General features: G+C 53.4%; 1 protein-coding gene across 6 annotated transcripts in view; it reads left to right on the top strand.

The window, feature by feature from the left end:
* The window catches only part of ACOX3 (acyl-CoA oxidase 3, pristanoyl), a 62,366-nt gene that overhangs the window by 15,434 nt on the left and 25,244 nt on the right, over window positions 1–21,688 (top strand). For all 6 annotated transcript variants that reach the window (XR_012091646.1, XR_012091645.1, XM_008018017.3 and 3 more), the window contains exons 8-14: window positions 3,959–4,055; window positions 6,465–6,647; window positions 8,850–8,972; window positions 11,115–11,235; window positions 13,829–13,951; window positions 14,268–14,381; window positions 21,543–21,658. Coding sequence is in view for 4 of the 6 variants with exons in the window: in XM_008018017.3 (XP_008016208.2) it covers window positions 3,959–4,055; window positions 6,465–6,647; window positions 8,850–8,972; window positions 11,115–11,235; window positions 13,829–13,951; window positions 14,268–14,381; window positions 21,543–21,658 (877 nt within the window). In the remaining 2 variants the exon portion in view is untranslated. The remainder of the gene's footprint in view (window positions 1–3,958; window positions 4,056–6,464; window positions 6,648–8,849; window positions 8,973–11,114; window positions 11,236–13,828; window positions 13,952–14,267; window positions 14,382–21,542; window positions 21,659–21,688) is intronic.

Below are 21,688 nucleotides of genomic sequence, written 5' to 3'. Positions count from 1 at the left end.
TACGGTAAAGGCTCTTGTAAGACTCAGAAATATGGTCTGCTATAGGATCGTCGTGGACACAATGACGACAACCCTTTGATACTGCTTGGGAGCTGCTCTACCAAGCCAGGTCCCCATGCCTCCAGAGCCTTTCCACCGTGGCTTTCTGCAGGGTGACAGGGATGCAGTGGGATGCGCCTGTCTTTGATCCCTGAGCCTTTGAAGGCCGAGGTCGGGCTGGGATGGGAGCCAGCAGGGGTGATGCCGGAGACCTGCTCTCTGCCCCTTTCCAGAAATGCACCTTCCCGTCCAGGGCTGGCGGGTGTGGGCAGTGCGCCCAGCAGGGGGCGCAGTGATACCGGTGTTCCCTCCAGGTTTCCCCGCTGAATTCTGCCTGGATGTCCATCTTTTCCAAGATCAGCGTTATCATTTAGTGATTTTTGTTGCCAATGTTGAAATCATTTATCTTGAAAAAAGTGGTTACAATTTATAGGTTAGATTTTGTCACTTTACAAGAACTCCTGGGTATGTGGGATGACTGCCTACAAATCCGAGGTAAATGTAAATTGTGTGGATTAATTTTAGCCAAATAGCTCTAAAAGCAAAACCATAAAGATGTTTTCAAGTGATAGTTTCAGCCAGACTCTTAAGGTGGGCTGCACTTAAGGGTCTCTCTCCTTGCGTTTGCCCTGAACTGAGGCGGTGGCTGGGAGGAGGCCCGCCAAACTCAATGGCCTGCTCTGGCCGACTGGGCTGGGCTGGGGGGCCCTTCGAGGCCCCAAGGGAGGAAGGAAGCTGCTGTGATATGAAGCAGGAGGCCCAGGGTGCGGGGTGAGTGCTGAGGCCTGGGCGCTCCTGGGGGTTGGGGTGAGGGTTTCTGCGCCACACTCAGGCCTCTTGTGCCATATGCATGTCCAGTGACACACACACACACCTCCTGTGGTGTGCGCACACACACCTGTGACATACGCACACATCACCCGCCGGGGATCTGGCTTGTGTTTGAGTTGACCACATCTGACTGCCGCTGGAAGAACTTTTGTGGAACAGAAGGGATCCCATGAGACTTCGCGGAAGTTTGCTGTCCTTGAAACTCCCGGGAATGTTTTTGCAAGTATAAATATATTCTGTATGGTGAGAATGGGCGGAGAATTTCCACTCCTTGAAAAGCGCGCTGACTGGGACCAGATCGTACTGGAAAAGGCTTTCCGTGGCTTTCAAGTAACGGGCTGGAGCACGCTGGGGCCCTTGGCACCGAGGCAAGGTTTTTCTCACGAGGTGGGGTGTTCTGAGTGTATGGCTGTGGCATGGGGGAAGCTGCCACCCAGCTGGGCAGTCGGGCCTAGGGCTTTGGAGGAGCTGGCCCCCCCCCACTGCCATTCGCTTCCTGCAGGTGGGCAGGTGCCCGGCAAAGCGGCTGAGAGCCCTTCCCTCACCAGGTCGCCCAGGTTTCCCTGAGGAGCTCCAGCCCCATCCCCACCCGGCCCCAGGGCCTTGCTCCTTCTGGGAGCGTGGAAACTGCTGTGTCTCTCCCTCAGGCTGTCCCAGGAGTCGGGATCCTGGCCTGGCCCTTATGCCTCAGAGGATGTCATCTGACCCCACCTGACTTGTTCATACCATGCCACTTATGTGCCCGTCCCTTAAGTCTGGGAGGCCCCATGCACGGTGGCCCCCTCATAGAAGGGGGTGAGCCCCGGGAGACTGCTGAGAGGCAGCTAGCTCACCCAGGAACCAGGAAAGGTGACGGTCGAGGGACCCCACCCTGGGGTCCGCCTCATACCCTTCCCAGGGTGGGGCACAGAATTCCCGGGTGGGCCGAGGGCTGCCTGGTGTCAACAGTGACTGCAGGGAGGGCACGAGGCCAGGAGAGAGCCTGGTGGATGGGGCACCACAGGCAGGCGGGACCACCTCACGGCAAGGCGTCTTTGCTGTTAGAGGGGCAGACGGAGGTCGGCTTTGGACGGACTCTCCACATTGGCCACTGCCATTCCGAAGGCCTTTGGGAAAGGGCTCTGCTCCCACAGGGAGGACGGGCTGAAGAGGTGGAGTTAGGGAAGAGCCAATATGGTTGTTGCAGGAAATCTGCTCAGGGGAGCTGAGTAGGGATGGAGGCGCTGGGTCCTAGGTAGGAATGGAGGGCAGGAAGCAAATCGGGCCAGGCCGGCAGAGCTGACAGCCTGGGACCAGGTGGCGACGGGGGTATGGGGGCATCCAGAGCAGGACTAAAGGAAGAGCTCATGCAGGAAACAGGGGTGCCTCCGTTTCCCTCCCAGCGTGTGCGATTGTTCTTTGTAGACGGTGTTTTCCATGGGTTAGTAAAAGACTATTGTGTAAGGCAGGGGTCCCCAAGCCCGCAGTACTGGTCTGTGGCCTGGTAGGAACTAGGTCACCCAGCAGGAGGTGAGCATCCAGTGAGCCAGTGAAGCTTCCTCTGTGTTTAGAGCCACTCCCCATTGCTCGCACGAGCACCTGAGCTCCTCCTCCTGTCAGAGCGGTGGCAGCATTAGATTCTTATAGGAGCGTGAATCCTACTGTGAACTGTGCATGTGAGGAATCTAGGGCGAGTGCTGCTCTTTATGAGAATCTAATGCCTGATGATCTGTCACTGTCTCCCATCACCCCCAGATGGGACCATCTAGTTGCAGAAAAACAAGCTCAGGCTCCCACTGATTCTGCATTATGGCAAATCATATAATTATTTCATTATGTGTTACAATGTGATAGTAATAGAAATAAAGTGCACAATAAATATAATGTGCTTGAATCATCCCGAAACCACCCCCACCTCCCCCTCATTCGTGGAAAAATTGTCTTCCATAAAGCCGGTCCCTGGTGCCAAAAAGGTTGAGGATTGCTGCCCTAAGGCATTGCATGTGATCTTAGGAATCAGATAAGTTGCTATAGGAACTATTGATATTTTGAAGTTTGTTTTGGGGGGTTTTTGCACAGTTTATGTAATATTCATAACCTAGCATAGCCTTATTCCCTAGACTGTTGTGGAATAGGTTTTCCTGACCAGACGACCATAACAGATATCTTTGGTTATTAACACATCATGAGCCATAACAATGTGTGTGTAATCCTATGCTCATCTGTTCAAAAGAAGTGAGTTTGCTTGCCGAGGGAGCACCGATGCCATCACAACACTTATTTTGTTTGACTTAAGAGTTTTAAACCTCAGTTTGCCAATATTATCACATTGTGGATTCTGGTTTGAGATTGAAGTATGAGAATCAGAGATTTCAATCTTTAGAAACATAGTTCCTGTCTTTTCTGTTGAATACCTGGAGTTCTGTACCTAGAGTACAACTTACCATACACACAATGCTTTTGTTGTTGTTATTATTATTACTATTATTACTACTACTATTTTTTTTTGAGATGGAGTCTTGCTCTGTCACCAAGGCTGGAGTGCAGTGGCGCGATCTTGGCTCACTGCAACCTCCGCTGCCCGGGTTCAAACAATTCTCCTGTCTCAGCCTCCTAAGTAGCTGGGACTACAGGCACATGCCACCACTCCCAGCTAATTTTTTTAGTAGAGACGGGATTTCATCATATTGGTCAGGCTGGTTTCAAACTCCTGACCTGAGGTTATCCTCCTGCCTCAGCCTCCCAAAGTGCTGGGATTACAGGCGTGAGCCACCGCACCCAGCCTATTATTTAACCTACATTTTTTTTTTTTTTTTTTAGAAACAGGGTGTCACTGTGTTGCCCAGGCTGGTCTCGAACTCCTAGGCTCAAACAATCCTCCTGTCTCGGTCTTCCAAAGAGTTGGGATTCTGGGTGTGAGCCACTGTTCCTGCCTAGACTACTTTTTTGAATAGAAACTTGGTTGAATGTTCCTGTCTACTGGCGTGCCTTCTGCCATTTTCTTTGTCTTCGGGGATTGCATCACCTTCTTGGCTGCCGTTGGGGGAGAAGAGAAGAGCCTCAGGGCAGGACCCCCTTTTAACAGAAGCCCTGCTGCTTCCCCGCACAGTTTCGCCATGTTCCACAAGGTCAGAGTTCCTCGCCAGAGCCTCCTGAACCGGATGGGAGACGTCACCCCCGAGGGCACCTATGTCAGCCCCTTTAAGGTACAGGCATGGGGTCCGTTTGTGTGCCGCACTTCCCAGTGCCTTCTTCTGCAGGGCCTGGCTCTGTGCTTCTCCCTCCAAGTGGGCCAGGTGTCGCTGGGGCATACTTCTCCTGGTTTGGGTTCTGGTGCTCCCACTAGAAGGGGACTCGGGACAGCCACAGCACCAGGTGCTGGTGTACAGGGGGTGAGTCTGGGTCTGACAATGCCCACTCCCCTTCGAGGGCTGCAGTTAGAGGACTGCCCACTTCCAGTGATGCTTTCCTGAATATTCAAAGGAGACGGGTCTCCTGGCAAACTGTCCACAAAGGGGGACGACAAACAGAGTTCCCTGGTGTCCAGAACTCATGCCTGGCTTAAGTTCATGGAGAGCAGAAGAGAGATCATGGTCTCGGGGGGCGATGGCCCAGGTCGTAGCTGATGGCCCTCAGGAATCATGAGCTCACAGCAGGTGGGCCCCCCCCGAGCACACACCCTTGGAATACCAGTTCCCAGCAGCATGCAGCATCTGACATGCAGGAAGCACGATGGAGAAGGAGCGTGATGGGGATGGCCAGAGACACACAGGGTGCCCAGAATGGGAACAGCAACACGAGACCAGGGGCCGCTCACAAACGGAGATCCAACATCAATTAAAAATAAAGTGACTGGAAGAACAAGCACAGCAGATGGGATGACTATCTCAGGAGGATGAATTAGGGATTGGAAACTTGTCCTCTAGAAGGCAGAAGGAGAGGATTAAAGAAAATGAAGACTGGGTGCAGTGGCTTATGTCCATAACCCTAGGACTTTGGAAGGCCAAGGTGGGCAGATCGCTTGAGCCCAGGTGTTCCAGACCAGCCTGGGCAGTATGGCAAAACCCCATCTCTACTAAAAATGCAAAAATTAGCTGGGCGTGGTAGCACATGCCTGTAGTCTGCTACTTGAGAGGCTGAGGTGGTAGGATAACTTGAGCCCAGGAGGTCAGGCAGCAGTGAGCCATGATTGCACCACTGCACCCCAGCCTGGGCAACAGAGCGAGACCCTATCTCAAAAAAGAAAGAAAGAAATGAAGTTTAGAGAAATAAAAGGAGAGAAATGTCTCTAAATGAGAGAGGAGAAGAAGGCCTTTGGTTGAAGGGACTCATGGAGGACCAAAGAGGAAAAGTAAGAAAGTATTTATGCACGTACCCAGGCACACGGTAGAGAAATTGAGGAATTCCTAAGAGAAAATTATAGAATCTTCCAGATCTGACTCCAGTGGAATAAAAAACACTTGAACTTCAGATTTCTCAAACATGACAGTGAATGCATGAAGACAGTGAAATCATATTTTATACCCTTAAAGGAAAATCACTTTAAATATATATGTATATATATTTTTTGAGATGGAGTCTTGCTCTGTCACACAGGCTGGAGTGCAGCAGCACAATCTCAGCTCACTGCAACCTCTCCTCTGCCTCCCAGGTTCAAGTGATTCTCCTGCGTCAGCCTCCCGAGTAGCTGGGACTATAGGCACCCGCCTCCATGCCTGACTAATTTACGTATTTTCAGTAGAGACGGGGTTCACCATGTTGGCCAGGCTGGTCTTGAACTCCTGACCTCAGGTGATCGGCCTACCTCAGCCTCCCAAAGTGTTGGGATTACAGGCATGAGCCACTGGGCCCGGCTTAAATATGTTTTTAAACACAATGAGATTGTGATTCCTATGTGAGAGTGTGATGAATACGCTCAGACACACAATTACCATGCTGCCTTGGAAGAAGGACCTAGATGGTCAGAGGAGCAGGCCTGATAGGGGCAGCAAGGGGCAGGGCAGGAAGGACGGTCAGATCACGTGGCAAGGGCTGTAGATTAGATGTGCCTACAACAGCCTGGACAGGCCTTAGCAACAGCCGCTGCTGACGCTGGTGATGCGTGTGAGGAGGTAGTGGATGGAAGATTCCAGCTAGATGTATGGAAAGGAACTGCCTGTTCATAGGCACACAAGGAAGGAGAGGTGTCCGTGAAACCCCCTGGAATGGCTGCCTTTAATGGACTCTGCCCCTGCCCTCTGGCAGTACAGGCCACATCTGATTCTTGCCAAGGTTAAAGGTGGGCCTTGGAATCTCCAGGCAGATGGTTTGCAAATCCCCAAAGTGGGAGCACTGTTACCCAGTGCTGTCATACCGTTCCCTCTGCAAGGACTGTCCCTTCTCCAGGCAGCTGGGTGTCCCCTCCCCGGTGCCCCCATTCCATCCACGGTTCATCAGTGGCACCTGTACCCACTGCCGCACCGTCCTGTGCCCGGGGCGCCCTGGGGAGGAGACATGGGCAGGTGGGCACCGGTCTACTCTGCATGAACAAACGAGGGCACCTTTGCCTCTAGGCCATTCTGTCCAAGGTGGCCGCGCAGCAGGGCTTGCGCTCATCATCTGCACTCCTTCCGCAGGACGTCAGGCAGCGCTTCGGAGTGTCCCTGGGGGGCCTGTCCTCGGGCCGGGTCTCCATCCTGAGCCTGGCCGTCGTTAACCTAAAGCTGGCCATGGCCATCGCTCTTCGCTTCTCAGCCACTCGACGTCAGTTTGGACCCACCGAGGAGGAGGAAATAGCAGTGCTTGAGTATCCAATGCAGGTACAGGGTTTTCAAGCATCCTTTCATTGTCTATTTTATGTGCAAATTCACTTCTTTTACATAGTTGCAGTTTGGTTACTGGGAGTTGATCAAAGCTCTTAAGGCAATTAACAGGATGATTAGTTAGCGGGAGTGCAGCATCTCAGGCCACAAGGCTTCCAGTAAATAGTTTTTAATTTAAAAAGAGTATATGTGAAGTAGCCAAAATAAGGAAGATGGAAAGAAGCAAGTCTTTTTTTTTTTTTTTTTCAGATGGAGTCTTGCTCTGTCACCAAGGCTGGAGTACGGTGGGCATGATCTTGGCTCACTGCAACCTCTGCCTCCCAGGTTCAAGTGATTCTCGTGTCTCAGCCTCCCGAGTAGCTAGAATTACGGCATGCACCACCATGCCCGGCTAATTTTTGTATTTTTAGTAGAGACAGGGTTCCGCCATTTTGGCCAGGCTGATCTCAAACTCCTGACCTCAGGTGATGCACCTGCTTCGGCCTCCCAAAGTGCTGGGATTCCGGGTGAGTCACCGCACCCGGCCAGAAGGAAGCAAGTATGGGGCGGCTCTGGGAGGTGGATGTGTGCACAGCCGCATGTTCAGGTGAGGCCGCCACAGCTTGGCAGGCAGTGGCCTTGCATGCCCTGTACATGCTCTTTGACACTTTGATCCCATCCCTAAGAAATGATGCCTGGCAGGTGATCTGGAAGAAGCAGCAGCTGAGCGTACAGCCCTGTTCACTGCGATGGCATTTAGAACAGTGGCGTGGGCACAGAACGTGGGCCCTACACGTCCTCAGAGATGGGGCAGCTGTGGACGTGCACACACGCAGCCCAGGCAGCAGCGTGGAAAAGCACAGATGTTGTTACACGGAAGGGGGATGAATTTTCGCAGTGAACGTTCCTGTGGTGCTGGCAGGGCATGAGCCCTGTGCCATGGGTTTGATCTTCACAGCTAAGAGGGTTGGGATTACTCCCATTTTACCGGTGGAGGAACTGAGGATCAAATAGGAAATCCAGTTAAAGTGCATAGGCTAACTCAGGCCCAGGTCCCGGACCAAGCTATGCATGAACAAAGGTAGATTTGGGTGAAACTTCAAGGAAATTGTAACAGAATTGCAGTTGTTTTTTTCCCACATCCTTTGACCAGAGCTATGAGCCTGTTTAGTAAGTGTTCTTGTTCATGCCTGTGTGGCTCCCATCCCCTCCCGTGTGTGGTCACAGCACTCTGGGTGCCAAGGGCAGCTCAGCAGTCAAGAGAGCGCACTGGGGCCACCATGCTTGACCTCACCACCAAGGCCCACCCCCAACTGGCTTTGTGCCCTCAGGCAAGGTCTTTAGCATTGCTATGCTCTCATTTTATCATTTGTAAATTAGAACTGATGATAAAACTTCTTCCTAGGATCAGTGTGAGGATTTTAAAAAGTTAGGGCATGGAGGCAGCTGGTGCCATGTCAGCTCAGCACTCTTGACACGTTACACTGTGTTGGTGATGGCGGTTTCCTCAGGATCCTCTCAGGCTTGTCCTGCCATGTCCCCAGCCACCCACCCACCCACCCATCCATGCATCCACCCACCTGTCCACACATTCCACCCACCCATCCATCTACCCATCCACGGATTCATCCATCCACCCACCCATGCATCTACCTACCCACCACCCACCATCCATGCATCCATCCATCCACCCAGCCACCACCCACCCATCCAACAATAGGTGGACCCTATCCTGTTTCAGACAAAGTGAAAAAGACGTGCACTCTGCCTTTCGAGGGGCTGCCAGCTCTGTGGGCCTGAGCTTTCCCGTCTGTCCCAGGGTGATGGCTTCGTCCTCACAGGCTCATGAGGCACGTGCTGTCAGCCAGTCAGTCCATGTGCCGGGGAGTTGGCCCCTGGCAGCGCGGCCTTCTGAGTTCACAGATGGACTGGCACTTTGTTCTGTAGTGACTTTGATGGGACAGCTGTGAATAGTGGCTGTTTAGGGAATTGCGTTTGGGGTTGTCCGTCAGGGGCCATGGGGGAAAGCCAAATTGGCTGAGTTGAAAGCGTGTCAGGGCGAAGGTTTTCTGATGTGCCGGGAAGACACGTGGAGACCTTCAGCACTAGTGGGTGCACGGCCCTGACGGCCTCTCCCTGCACTGGCTTTCACGGTCCCTAGGATGGGCTGCCCTTCATGGGAACCGTGGTGTGTTCACACAGGTGTCTTGTCTGTTCTAGCAATTCCGCTTGCTTCCATATCTGGCAGCTGCCTACGCCTTAGACCACTTCTCCAAGTCACTCTTCCTGGACCTGGTGGAGCTCCAGCGAGGACTTGCCTCGGGAGACCGCAGCGCCAGACAGGTGAGGTGGTGTCTGCTTCCTCAGCAGCATCGTCTGAATCTCACACGGTTGGAGCAGCACAGATTCAGCCTTCATTTCAAAGCAAAATCAGTCGTTTGATTTGCAAGGACAGAGCCTAGGACGCATTCCTCCAGTTGTTCCCACCCACTCGGAGCTCTTGGCCTCTGCTGCAATTGAACAGGCTGGGCACACGTCCACACTCCTGCCTCTCAAGGATGTGCTGACACGACTCTTGGTTCCAGTCTGTGAGTTCAGCTGTTGGTCTTCTTTTGAGAACATGACGGTTTTGCAAAATCCACATTACCCGCCCCTCAGTGGCTTTCATGGTTCTGAGCCTTTTGTAAACAGCTGCACAAAGGTCTGAATCCCACTGACTGGATTTGAGTTGACAGTCAGAGGATTTGTGCCAGAAACAAGCGTGCAAATCCCGAGATCAGCCTCGGCATAAAGAGACGTCGAGAACGGATTTCTTTGTAGATGGTTATGAACTGATTTTCCGTTGTCCCTCCTGCTGCCTCCTGAGCAAGAGTGAAATGTGAATCGAAAGAAATAGCCATGTTTGAAAGCAGAGGAGAAATGCCGCAGATTGCAGTTAGGTACAACATCAGAAAAAGCCTGCATCTAATTAGCATATCTTGAAATATTACTGGTGTCCGCATTCACGGCAGGTGATGGCAAAGGGATGACCTGCAGGACTGATGGCAGAGCAAATCCCAGGCCCGGGAGGCCTGAGGAGGGAGCGCTTCTGACCACTGAAGGGGTTAAGCCTGTGTTTTCCTGGGAGCGTGAGTCAGTGGAGCTTTTGCCAGCTCTGACACTCTCCTGTGAATAATGTTGTAAAGGGTGACCGGGCTCATTGTTGCTGAAACTCAGCGGTTTAACCCAGGCAGAGGAGGGCCTCGACTCAGCCCCTTATGTGAAGTTGAAAACACTCATGAAATGGGTCATTGGACTTAACGTTTGTGTGTGTGTGTGTGTGTGTGTGTGTGTGTGTGTCTTCCTCTTAATTGTTTTTCTTTTTAAATTTATTTCTTTTTTAAAAGTAAAAATTCTTCTTTTACCTTGAATCAGTCTCTTAAGTTTTTTGTTTGTTTTTTTGTTTGTTTTTGAGACGGAGTCTCGCTCTGTTGCCCAGGCTGGAGTGCAGTGGTGCGATCTTGGCTCACTGCAACCTCCACCTCTTGGGTTCGAGCGATTCTCTTGCCTCAGCCTCCCAGAGTAGCTGGGACTACAGGTGCCCGCCAGCACACCTGGCTAATTTTTTGTATTTTTCAGTAGAGACAGGGTGTCGCCAGTGTTGCCCAGGCTGTTCTCAAACTCCTGGGCTCAAGTGATCTGTCTACCTTGGCCTCCCAAAGTGCTGGGATTACAGGCGTGAGCCACTGTGCCTGGCCCAGTCCCTTAAGTTTTCATCATTAGATATCAAGCAGAAGCAAAGGAGTCTTATTCTTCTTTTTTTTCCCTTAAAAGAAAAGGCTGCATTACCTGCTGGTCCTAGGCAGTCTCCCATCCAAGTACTAACCAGGCCCAACCCTGCTTCGCTTCCAAGATCAGGCTCATTCAGGGTAGTGTGGCCATGGACAGCAAAGGAGTCACAATAAAACATGTTAGGCCTGAGGGAGGCACAGTGAGCACCCACGCAGAGCAGACCGTCAGTTACCGAGGCGCTTGCAGCCTTCTGGAATGGACTAGTCCTGTCCCTTCCCTGTCCTGGGAGGGAGCACTGTCTGTGGTGTTGGGTCTGATTCTCTGGCCTTTCTTCATGGTTTCACTGCAAACAGTTGCAACCTTCCATGGCATGTCATTCACTTTGACATTTGTGAACTTTATATAAACTGGGCCATGACGTACATTCTTCTGCAGTTTGCTTCTGGGAGCCATGTCAGGGCCCCGAAAGCTATTTGCTGTGTGGAGCGGTGTTTTCATTGTTGTGAAATGGTATGAGCGTACCACAGTGTACCCATACTTGGATAAAGACCCTTTTTTATTTCCAATTACAATTAGGTTTCCTATTCTGTCATTTTCAGGATGTCTTGTATTAGACTAGAGGTGATATGGTGGTTTGATGTTATTGCTGATATCTGACTTTTTGGTGTCAAAAGTCTCTTTTCACCTGTTCTTGTTGGATTCCCTCACCCAAAGGCAGAGCTTGGACGAGAGATCCACGCTCTGGCATCAGCCGGCAAGCCCCTGGCCTCGTGGACTGCCCAGCAAGGAATTCAGGAATGCCGGGAGGCGTGTGGAGGACACGGCTATCTAGCCAGTAGGTTTTGGAGAAGCGCATGGTGGTTTCCTGTCCTTAACCCTGCTGTTTGACTCTAGACCAGGGGTCGGCAGACTGTGGCCTGAAGACCAAATCCAGCCTGCCACCTGTTTTTGCAAATAAAGTTTTATTGGAACACAGCCAGCCACCCCCGTTCATTTGCACATTTCCTGCAGCTGTTTTCACACTGCAAGGGCAGAGTTGAGTAATCCCAGCTGTGACAGAGACCATGTGGCTTGCAGAGCTGAACATATTTACTCTCTGGTCCATTGCAGAACAAGTTTGCCAACCCCTGCCCTAGATAGATCCCACTGCTTTCAGATGCCTGATGCTTTGGCCAAAATACAGGCAGAGAGCAGCTGATCTGCTCATTTGAATTTTAACTGTTTGGTTAACAGCTTGGTAATAAACTAGCACTATGTTTTATTTGGATAGAAAATTCTTACACTTAGAAAAAGAGTAAGTTATATCAGCATTGACGATAACCGAGGCAGCTGTTGTGTGGTTAAGAACAGGGGCCACCAGCTTGCCTGGGATTGAATCCTGGCTCCGTCTTAACAGCCTGGTAACTGTGAGCAGTTTGCTTAACCTCACTGTGCTCAGTTTTTTTATTTTTACAGTGGGGGGTGATAATAGTGTACCCACAACATAGGTTCTTGCCAGAATTAAGTGAATTAACACGTATGAAGTGTAAGCTTGGTATCTGGCTTGTAGTGCGTGCCCACTGACTTTTTTATTTGCTAATGCTGTCACTATTAGAATTATCATCAGCATTATTTACAGCTTACCTGCATAACTTCCTGTGTGCTAATCTTAAATAATTAACTGGCAAAAACTGATTGCTCAAAGAAGGCCATGTACACACTCAAAACAGCCACAGCATCCGCAAAACTCTCTTGCCCTCCAGGAGCACTTTAGGCCCTTGCCAAGTTTGTGAGAGTTTTGGCGATGCTCTGTCTAGAACTACACACACACTTTCAGCAATCATCCGCCCACCACTGCAGTTCTAACTCGCACCTGTTCCAGCATGGGCCAGCAGCAATGTGGCCTCTCACTCCCACCACACTCTGCCTTTGTCGCCTACTGCCATGTGGGTAGCCATGGCTGTACATAAGTTACTCATTTGCATGCTTTGTCCTCTGTGCAATGCCCTTAGTAGTTTTTATTTGTCGTCGTAACTCATCGGGATTCTATAAGTAGTTGAATAAGGAAATTGAATCTTGCAGTACTGCAGACAACAAAGACAATGGAATCAAGATTCATCATATACATATACATATATATACACATATATATATACACATATGCTGGGATTGAGACCAACACAACCGAAGCTCCATCTAGGTTTAGAAAATCAATTGCAAATGTTTCTGCTGGGGACTCTCCCAGCTCTTGTTCAGTGGCCAACCTGTTACATGACAGGAGGCATGTGGTAAGATTTGACAGCAAGTCAGGAGAAAATGATCAGGTGTTCCAGGTGTTCACAAGCCTAATCACAAGCCTGCTGGCAGCATGGCTGCAGTAGGACTCCTTTCATGCTCTCAGGATCCATCAGTCATAGTATGTGAGTGTGAGAAGTCGGCTCCGCTCCCTTCCTGCTGGGCCCATCCCAGCCTCACATTCAGAGAACACTTTCCATCAGAGCAAGACAGGCTCGAGTGCGTGAGGGTCTGGAAAGCAAGCCTTATAACCTGTGTGAAGGCATCCAGCTAATTGATAGGAAAGACAAAAGACAAGTTGCCTTGATATTTCCTGTGTTGAAAGGAGAGTTCATTCAGTTACGGAAGGAAGAAGGGCAGGCCTGGGGGCGTCAGCTTGCTGAGATGGTTCCCTCCTGTCAGCGACCCCATGCCGGGGGAGGCTCTGCGGGATGACCATGCAGGGCTTGCTGACAGCAGTGAGGAGGAGCTGGAGCTGGGACGTGAAGCAGTTCTTTGTGTCTGGTCAAGCTGGGTTTAGGGCTTTTTTTTGCTGGGTGGGGGGGACAGTCTTGCCCTGTCCCCCAGGCTGGAGTACAGTGGCATGACCATGGCTCACTTCAGCCTCAGATGCCTGGGTTCTTAGGCAATCCTCCCACCTCAGCCTCCTGGGTAGCTGGGACTACAGGTGCTTGCCACCATGCCCAGCTAATTTTTTTTTTCATTTTTTGTAGAGATAGGGTCTTACTATGTTGCCCAGGCTTGTCTCAAACTCATGGCTTTTTTTTTTTTTTTTTTTTTTTTCCTGAGACAGGGTCTTGCTCTGTCGCCCATGCTGGAGTGCAGTTGCGCAATCTCAGCTCAGGGCAACCTCCGTCTCCCAGGCTCAAGCGATTCTCCTGCCTCGGCCTCCTGACTAGCTGAGACTACGGGCACACACCCACCACACCCGGCTATTTTTGTATTTTTAGTACAGGTGGGTTTTACCATGTTGGCCAGGCTGGTCTTGAACACCTGGCTTCAGGTGATCCGCCCACCTTGGCCCCCCAAAGTGCTGCATTACAGGTGTGAGCCACTGCGCCCAGCCTCTTAGGGTGTTTTAAATTCTCACATAGTGACTGGCTGTTTCACAAATATGCATCTTAAATGATGGTACTATTGTGGCTTTATTGCAGTGAACCGGTTGGGTGTCCTTAGAGATGACAACGATCCCAACTGCACATACGAAGGTGACAACAACGTCCTGCTGCAGCAGACAAGCAACTATTTGCTGGGCCTCCTGGCACACCGGGTCCAGGGTGAGGCTCCGCTGCATACTGATGGGGGCCCTGGAACCCAACCTGGCGGGGTGGGTCCTCCTGGCCCCACTGATTCAGCTTCTGTGAACGCACCCTAGATTTGCAGAAGAAAGGTTATCAGATAGTGCCGACCGACTCCCCAAGGCATGCAGAAAGGCTGGGATAGGGAGGGTCCTTGAGATCCAGACCCTGGCTCATGGGTCTGTGGCCGTCGGGTCCTCTGGACACTCTCCATGCTTTGGGGTGCCCCCGGCTTGGGGTCCCCAGTGGCTTGGGTTCCCATCTTCCACCAAAGTCACTGGAATGTGTGTCCTAGATGGAGCTTGCTTCCGCAGTCCGCTGAAGTCGGTGGACTTTCTGGACGCCTATCCCAGCATCCTTGACCAGAAGTTTGAGGTCTCCAGTGTTGCCGACTGCTTGGACTCCGCAGGTAAACATGCAGGTGGAGGGCTCCCCTGGCCTCCTGATTTCCCGTTATTCCCACCAGGAAACGCACCGTGCCTTGGTGAGGGGGCCCTTGGCAGTTCCAGCTGGGGCAGCAGTGGTGGTGGGAGGCCCTGCATGCAGCTTGTCCTGGGCTGGCTCGTGGAATATCTCTTTGCACCCGATGCCAAGTTAGACACTGACTCCACAGATGAATTGAAGGACGCCCACTCACCACCCTATGCCTTGCCTCTTGCCTTCCCCTCCCGTAGGATAAAGGGCGTGAGGGGCCACCTGGCCTGGTCTCTGTCCACTGAGCAGCCTCTGCCCCCTGCCGTGGTGCCTGGGCTGCTGCTGTCCCTGGGCCCTCCCAGTCACCTCACCTGTCAGTCTTCCCCACCCCCAGCCCCTCCTGGCTCCCCAAACAGCAGATACCCCTTCCCTCCCTGGCACATCTCACACGCTTCCTTCCCTCGGCCGCTGTAGCACAGGCTCATCTCCTGTGGGTGTGGTGGTTGGGGTGGGGCCTCCTCCCAGGGGCCTGCACAGAGCTGGTCGTGGACATCCTCCTGCAGGTATGTCATGGGACCTGCTGCAGGCTCCACCTCACCCACGCAGGGTCTGCTCAGAAAGGTGGAAATGAGAGCTGGGAATGGGGCGTCCGGCTGTGCTGGCAGCATGGAAAGCAAAGCAGCTTCCCTGTAGACTGCACTGCATCCTGACAGGGGATCCGTCTCTGGAGAGCAACTGCTCTCTCGTTCCCTGGTTAATTCAGCACGTGCTTGTTACGCGCTTACTCTGCAGTTCGGGCCAGCGGCCGGCATGACCGAGACCCCGTGCCTGCCCTCGTGGGACTTTGCAGTCTAGACCAGCAGACACAAAAACATCCCAAGGCCTCAGTCTTAGGGCAGCGGGAATTCTGCAAAGTAGTGATCCTGGCTGGTGAGGTGGAGCATGGCTGGTGACCACCTTGGAAGGGTCTTGGCCTTTGAATTGAGGTCTCAGTGAAAGGCAGGGGCAGCCATGGGTATGCCCGATGGACAGGTGTCTCAGGAGGAGGAGGCGGCAACAGGGCCCAGCCCGTGCGGAGCTCATCTCGATGCGAGCGTGCATCTTGTTCCCCTGCTGTGAATGACGGGAGGTGAGCGCCAGAGGCCTGGTGGAATGGGGTGTGCTACTTGTTTTGATGATTCATATTTTTAAAAATGTTCCTCATGGAAAAAGGCCACTCTGGTTGCTCTGTGGAAACGGAAGTGAGAGGCGGTTGGGACAGGTGAAAGGGGCTGCCCTGCGCCCCTACACAGAAGCACCCGGCGGAGCTCTGCGTGTCCTACAGGGCACTCCTAAAGGCTCCCTCGGCTCCGGCTGCCTGGGTGCAGGCAGGGACAGAGCAAGGATTCAAACCCAAGCCTGTGGGACTGCAAAGCTCTGAATCTCTTGTTACTGCTCCTGGATGCTTCTTGCCCAGTGGTCTGGGTGAGATTTGACAGAAAGAGCAGGGCTGGAGCTACCCCCACCTCCATGCCACCTGTGTCCCTGTGAAATGCCTTCCTCCCACCACAGCCCCCATCTGTCAAGCCGCATATCACAGAGAACAGCACGAAGCCGCAGCGACGCCTCCATCTCCCCATCGCCTCACTCAGCGGTATTTAGTGAACGTCTTGTCTTTGCCGCCAAAGCACCTATTTGTGCAGAAGAGAAGGGCCGAGAGGGGTCCCAATGCGCTGTCCCCGGTGGGCCAGGTAGAAACTAACCCCTCCGTGACACCCGAGACTGGAAGAGCAGGCCCACCCTCCAGAGCGAGACATCAGCTCCCGCCAGGCTGCTGGAGGTTGATCCCGGTCCCTCCTCCTGCCTGCCGTGGAACCTACAGCAAGTTCCTCAGCCTTCCTGCCTCGGTTTCCTCATCTCGGTCCCTGTTCCGCAGCACAGGGATGGTAATGGTATCCCCTTCATAAGGTTTTCGTAAGGTGGACTGAGTTCAGCGCCTAAAGCACTTAGTGCAGCACTTGGCGCCAAATCAGTGCTCAGCTCAGCAGCCACAGAGTTTGGGCAGGAACCGCTCTCAAGGTGCGGCACACTCAGCTGGGCGGATAGAGCAGGGATTTGGAGATGGAGGACGCTCTTGGCTTTGCATTCAGGAGACCAGAATGTGAGGGTCCCCAGGGGTTCTGGGAGGCCCCTGGATCCTCGGGAGGAGGGAGCGCAGGCCTCCCCCATGCAGGGGACAGGCGCACGTGGAGGACGCGTTCCGGCCTTCAGGACCGACGCCGTGGATGTGATCGCAGCCCCCGATCGTGTGCCTTTGTCCGTCTCCAGCCCTGTGGGCTACTTGTTCACACGGCAAAGAACACACAGCCATGGCCGAAGCCAGTGTGGAGCCTGGGTCGGGCCGGCTTCCCGGCGCCTTCCGCTGCCTGCACCGTCAGCATCGTCATCAGGAAGTGCCGCGTCAGTGCTTGCTTTCCCGTGGGCCCTGCGCTGGGTTACAGCTTCTGACGGTAACTAACCGTGCAGACCTCAGCCTGCCTGTTTGGGTGCCGGTAGGAAATGGGGACACGTTTGATGACCTATTTCTGATGTTTGCCACTCACTTTTTTTTGTTTGTTTTTTGGACGGAGTCTCTCTCTGTCGCCCAGGCTGGAGTGCAGTGGCGCCATCTCGGCTCACTGCAAGCTCCACCTCCCGGGTTCACACCATTCTCCTGCCTGAGCCTCCCGAGTAGCTGGGACTACAGGCGCCCGCCACCACGCCCAGCTAATTTTTTGTATTTTTTAGTAGAGATAGGGTTTCACCCTGTTAGGCAGGATGGTCTCAATATCTTGAGGTCTCAGCCCTCAATATCTTGAGGTCTCGTCATCAGCCCCCCTCGGCCTCCTAAAGTGCTGGGATTACAGGCGTGAGCCACCGCACCCGGCCGCAAGTCAGTTTCCAAGCTTCCCAAATGTTGCCACAGGAAGAACTAGAAAATGACCTAATCATTGTAGTAACTTCAACCCAACCAAAACCTTTTTCCTAAAACCATCACTCCCTATATTAATAAAATCAAAACATAGATGGCGCAGCCAGCTTCTCCATGTGCCCATCACCCTCTCCTCTTCCCTCCCCTTCCGCTGAGACTGAAAGCAAAAGTAATTTTATAGTCTCTCTATCACTGGGAGAGACACCAAAGTCATCTACTTTTCCTGCAACTGCCCTAATGTTTACAAGATGCAACAAAGTGAAAACATTTTCCAGAGTAACAAAGGCAAATGACTTTCTCTTGTGGAAAGTGGTGTGGGAGCGAGATCACCATTATCCCTCATGCCGCAGGGAAGCTTGTGGGTTCTGCCAGCCCCATCGTCTCAAGGGCATTTGGTCACAGAACCCAGGGCTCAGGGCTGACTGCAGCCTTAGTCATGTGGATCTTTGGTAAAAGCTGTGTAAGTGATGTGGGGCCCTCAGGCTCTGCAGGATTGAAGAGACACAGGCCTCTTCCAGGATTGCGCTTGCCTGTGAGGAAGGGTGGAGGATTTGCCAAGCCCATGGCTGGTCTTTCAGGGGTTCCTATTCTGACTTGGGTAGGGAAGGCCGGGTTTTCTGTTGAGTTCCTCTGATTTTTGCACAGGCACGTGTGCTGGGCTGAGTGTCACAGCCCTGTGCCTTGGGGCCTGTGCTGTTGCTCCCTGCGACGGGCCCTGTTCTCCTTTGGCTGGCTGGTGTGCATTCGTAGTAAGCAGTTGCAGTGTTCACTACCCAGACACGTGTGTATGTGTGGACTGCAAGGTCACAGAATGTGGGCCAGAGGTGACATGGGGCCATGTGTGAGTGGTGGAGTCACGTGGGGTGAGCGGTGAGGTCACGTGGAGTGCAGGGTGAGGTCATGTGAGGTGAGCAGTGGGGTTCATGGTGCAGACGGCATTCCCAGAGGATGGGAGCACAGGCTCTTGGGTCAGCACTGCCCCCCGCTGTGACTCTTGAGCTAGGCTTTAATCTCTCTGAGCCTGTTTTCCTTCTGCAAGACAGTGGAGAGGGAATGCGGTCACCTCGTGCTGCCTGGCAGGTGCCAGGCCATGGTGCCCTCAGTAGGGGGCTGCTGTGTGTGGGGGGCCACTGTCCTGAACACTTCATTGGAAACAATAGACACAGGTGCAGGTGAGGTCTGCCTTGGTGGGTCAAGGAATGTTTCCCACAAAGCCGGCACCTGAGGGTGTCTTGGAGGGTCTGTGGGTTGTGCTTTTGGGAAGCACCGGCCGTTCAGGAGCACCAGAGCGGTGGGCATGGTCAGACCCAGGCCCGTGATCTGACTGAGGAGTCGGGGCCGCCATCCAGGCCTTGCTTTCCAGGGCTTGCCTGGGTCCGAATCCGAGTTAGGAGTGCTCTGATGCTGACACAGCGGGGACTGGACTCAGAGACAGGAGAGGAAGCTGAGACCCGAAAGGCAGGCAGTGCATGCGAAGAGCTCTCCATGGGGTCAAGGACAGAGTCCCAGCTGGGGAGGGGGGTAGGTCGAGGGGCAGTCATTGGGTGCACAGGGCAGCTGGGGGCACCTTCGAGAGTCCATCTGGTGTGTGGCACATGGAAAGGCTGTGGTGACCCAGGATTCTGGGAGAGTCTTGAGGACAGAGGTTGTTGACGCTGGGTGTGTCCTCGGGCCGCCAGCAGCCGTATTCCAAGCAAGAGAATTCGCTGCCCGTCAGTGCCCGTTTTCCACGTACTTTGTTTCAGCGATACTGTTTCACTTCCAGATTAACTCTGGAAATGACACACATGGCACCCACCTTTCGTTTGCTTTCATCTGCTTTTTGGGGGATCTTCTCCCCTGCATGTGAACACATCAGACTGACATGCTTTATTTTTTAATGAAAAACCAAGAACCAAAAGCAGAGTGTAAGGAAAAACACGGTGCAAACATAACTCATTTCTCAAGCGTTCGTCTCACTTGCAGCCCACAGCACAGTCTAACTGGCCGTCGACGGGAAGCCTCATGGGTTAATTCTGGTTGCAGAGATAGATTGGAAAACTCGGGTAACTGCCGTGAAGTGTCCACCACAGAGGGACACCTCCTGGGGCAGTGTTTGGGAACGGCCAGGACAGGCTGGGAGGGAAGCCGAGCTACGGCTGATGCGTGGTGGGACACGGGGGTCTCTGGTGTGGTCAGAAGGAATTTGCACAAGCGGTTTCTGGCCGGACCGTTTCCTTGGTTTTGTTGCTGTGTAAATAAGTCATGGAAAGCACAACTGCACAGCGTCCACCTTTCCTTGCTGTTCGTGACCATCTGCCCTGCTGGGGAGAGCTTGGGATGTGGCAGAGCCTTTAGGAACAGGCGGTGGTCATGAGGGCCTCCCCTCAGCATTGGTTGCAAAATGGACCTGAATATTCCTGTAATGTCCTGAAGGGTAGTATGTAAGGCTCAAGGATGAGCCCTGGGCAGCCTGCCAGCAGCAGAGGGCCACGGCCTGGGCACCAAAGATAGCAGACAGTGACTCTTTCAGTGCAGAGGCGGAAACCCCAAGGCAGGATGGGGCAGGGCTGCCCCGCTCCCTCTGCGGGGGAGGGCTCCTCCTGCCCAGGCTCCTGGCAGCTCCAGGAGTCCTTGGCTGTGGCTGCATCATGCTGGCCTTTGCCTCCTCTGTGACTTTGCTGTCTCTGCGTCTTGTAGGGACACGTGTCATTAGATTTAGAGTCCACCCTAGTCCGGGAGTCCCTGATGACCTCCCTCAATACCTCAACTTCATGACATCTGCAAAGACCCTCTTCCCGACAAAGGTCACATTCACAGCTGTGGGAGTCAGTTGGGGCCACCATTCAACACCTCATGCCTGGCAGGACTTGGCAAGGGGAGCCTTGGCTCCCTGAAGATGCCTGTATGGAGGAAACCTCTGCCCAACCCTGCCTGCGCCCCGCCTGCGGGGTCAGCAGCACCTGCCTTTCCTTCCCTCTAGGGAGCTGAGACCTCCGGCAAGCCCCTGATGTCTGAGCCTGGGGAACGGCCTGCTCTGCCTTGTGACGGGCTTCTCAGTTATGCTGTGAGGGTGAATGGATGTAACAGCCGAAAGCAGTCGGGTGTGCTGTGGCAGGAACTGCAACGTTGGGTGTTTTCTTCCCAGTGACCTGGGCTGTGTGACATAGAAGGAAATCCTAAGGCCCCCTGAGTTCAGCCTTTGGGCTCAGACTCAGCGTGACTGACCCCATTCTCCTGCCTGGGATCTCTGAGCAAGACCAGCTGCCAGGCAGAAGGCCCCCTGCAGCCTGGAGGCGCCTCGTGTCCGGGCACCAGGCCCTCTGTGCCTGGGCAGGGAGTGGGTGTGAGCGTGGCCTCCATGTGTGGCTGGTCCGCACCCCTCCCCTACATGCTCGCCATGTGCCTGTTTCTTGTTCTGAAGGGCCCATGTCCTCATCAGGGGGGTGGTAGCAGTACAGCCTGGTGGGGTCTCAGGACCATGACTGGTCCATAGGGAGTACTATGGGAGGCCAGCTCTGGCCATGCTGTAGGAGGCCCTGCAGATGTGGGCACCACTGCCCGGGGAAGGGGAGGATGAAGAGGGGGCTTCAGCTGTCCTGCCTGACATCCCACCTTGGGGCCTCCCTGTCTGCTGCATCTGCTCCCTCCTGCCCTTTTGAACCTTGTGGGAGGGGGCCCCCCAGGGTACGAGGCCTCAGGTACCCCCTCCCCCACCGTGTCAGTCCCTAGTTCCACAGCTCCAGCAGGCAGTGAGGTCCAAGGGCCAGGCAGGGGGAGGTGAACAGAAGCACCCCTTCCTCTCGCCACTGGGCACCACCGCCAGGCAGTTGTCCTGCTGCCCATGCAGTCCTGGCTGATGCTGCAGGGACAGCACCATGCTTCACACAGACCGAGCCTGGTGTGTGTGAGAACGTGCGGCTCGAGGGTCTGCTCTAGTGGTGGCACCGTGCCCCTGTGGCCTCCAGGCTGCTGGAACAGTGTAGAACTCAGGACAGCCCCAACCTGATCCAGGAAGTGCCTCCAGCCAGAGGGGCCCTGGGCAGATGCTGTCCCTGTGCCTCAGTTTCCCTACCTATAAAATCAGACCCACCCCATAGGCCTGCTCGTCACGAAGATGACACCGTACCTGCAGGATGCTGGCAGTGCCTTCTCCCTGGGGGTGAGTTGTGACAAACGCTGCGTTCTCTATTGTTACTTTTTCTCCTTCTGTTTCTTGTTCCGAAGTCGCCCTGGCAGCATACAAGTGGCTGGTTTGCTACCTGCTCCGAGAGACTTATCAAAAATTAAACCAAGAGAAAAGATCAGGAAGCAGTGACTTTGAAGCAAGGAATAATTGCCAGGTAGGTATTTGTTTTCAAAATTCCCTTTTG

The sequence above is a fragment of the Chlorocebus sabaeus genome, chromosome 27, assembly GCF_047675955.1.
Source record: "Chlorocebus sabaeus isolate Y175 chromosome 27, mChlSab1.0.hap1, whole genome shotgun sequence".
Classification (NCBI taxonomy): domain Eukaryota; kingdom Metazoa; phylum Chordata; class Mammalia; order Primates; family Cercopithecidae; genus Chlorocebus; species Chlorocebus sabaeus.
Note: the sequence above shows the minus strand (reverse complement) of the source record. Positions and strands in the feature narration are given on the sequence as shown.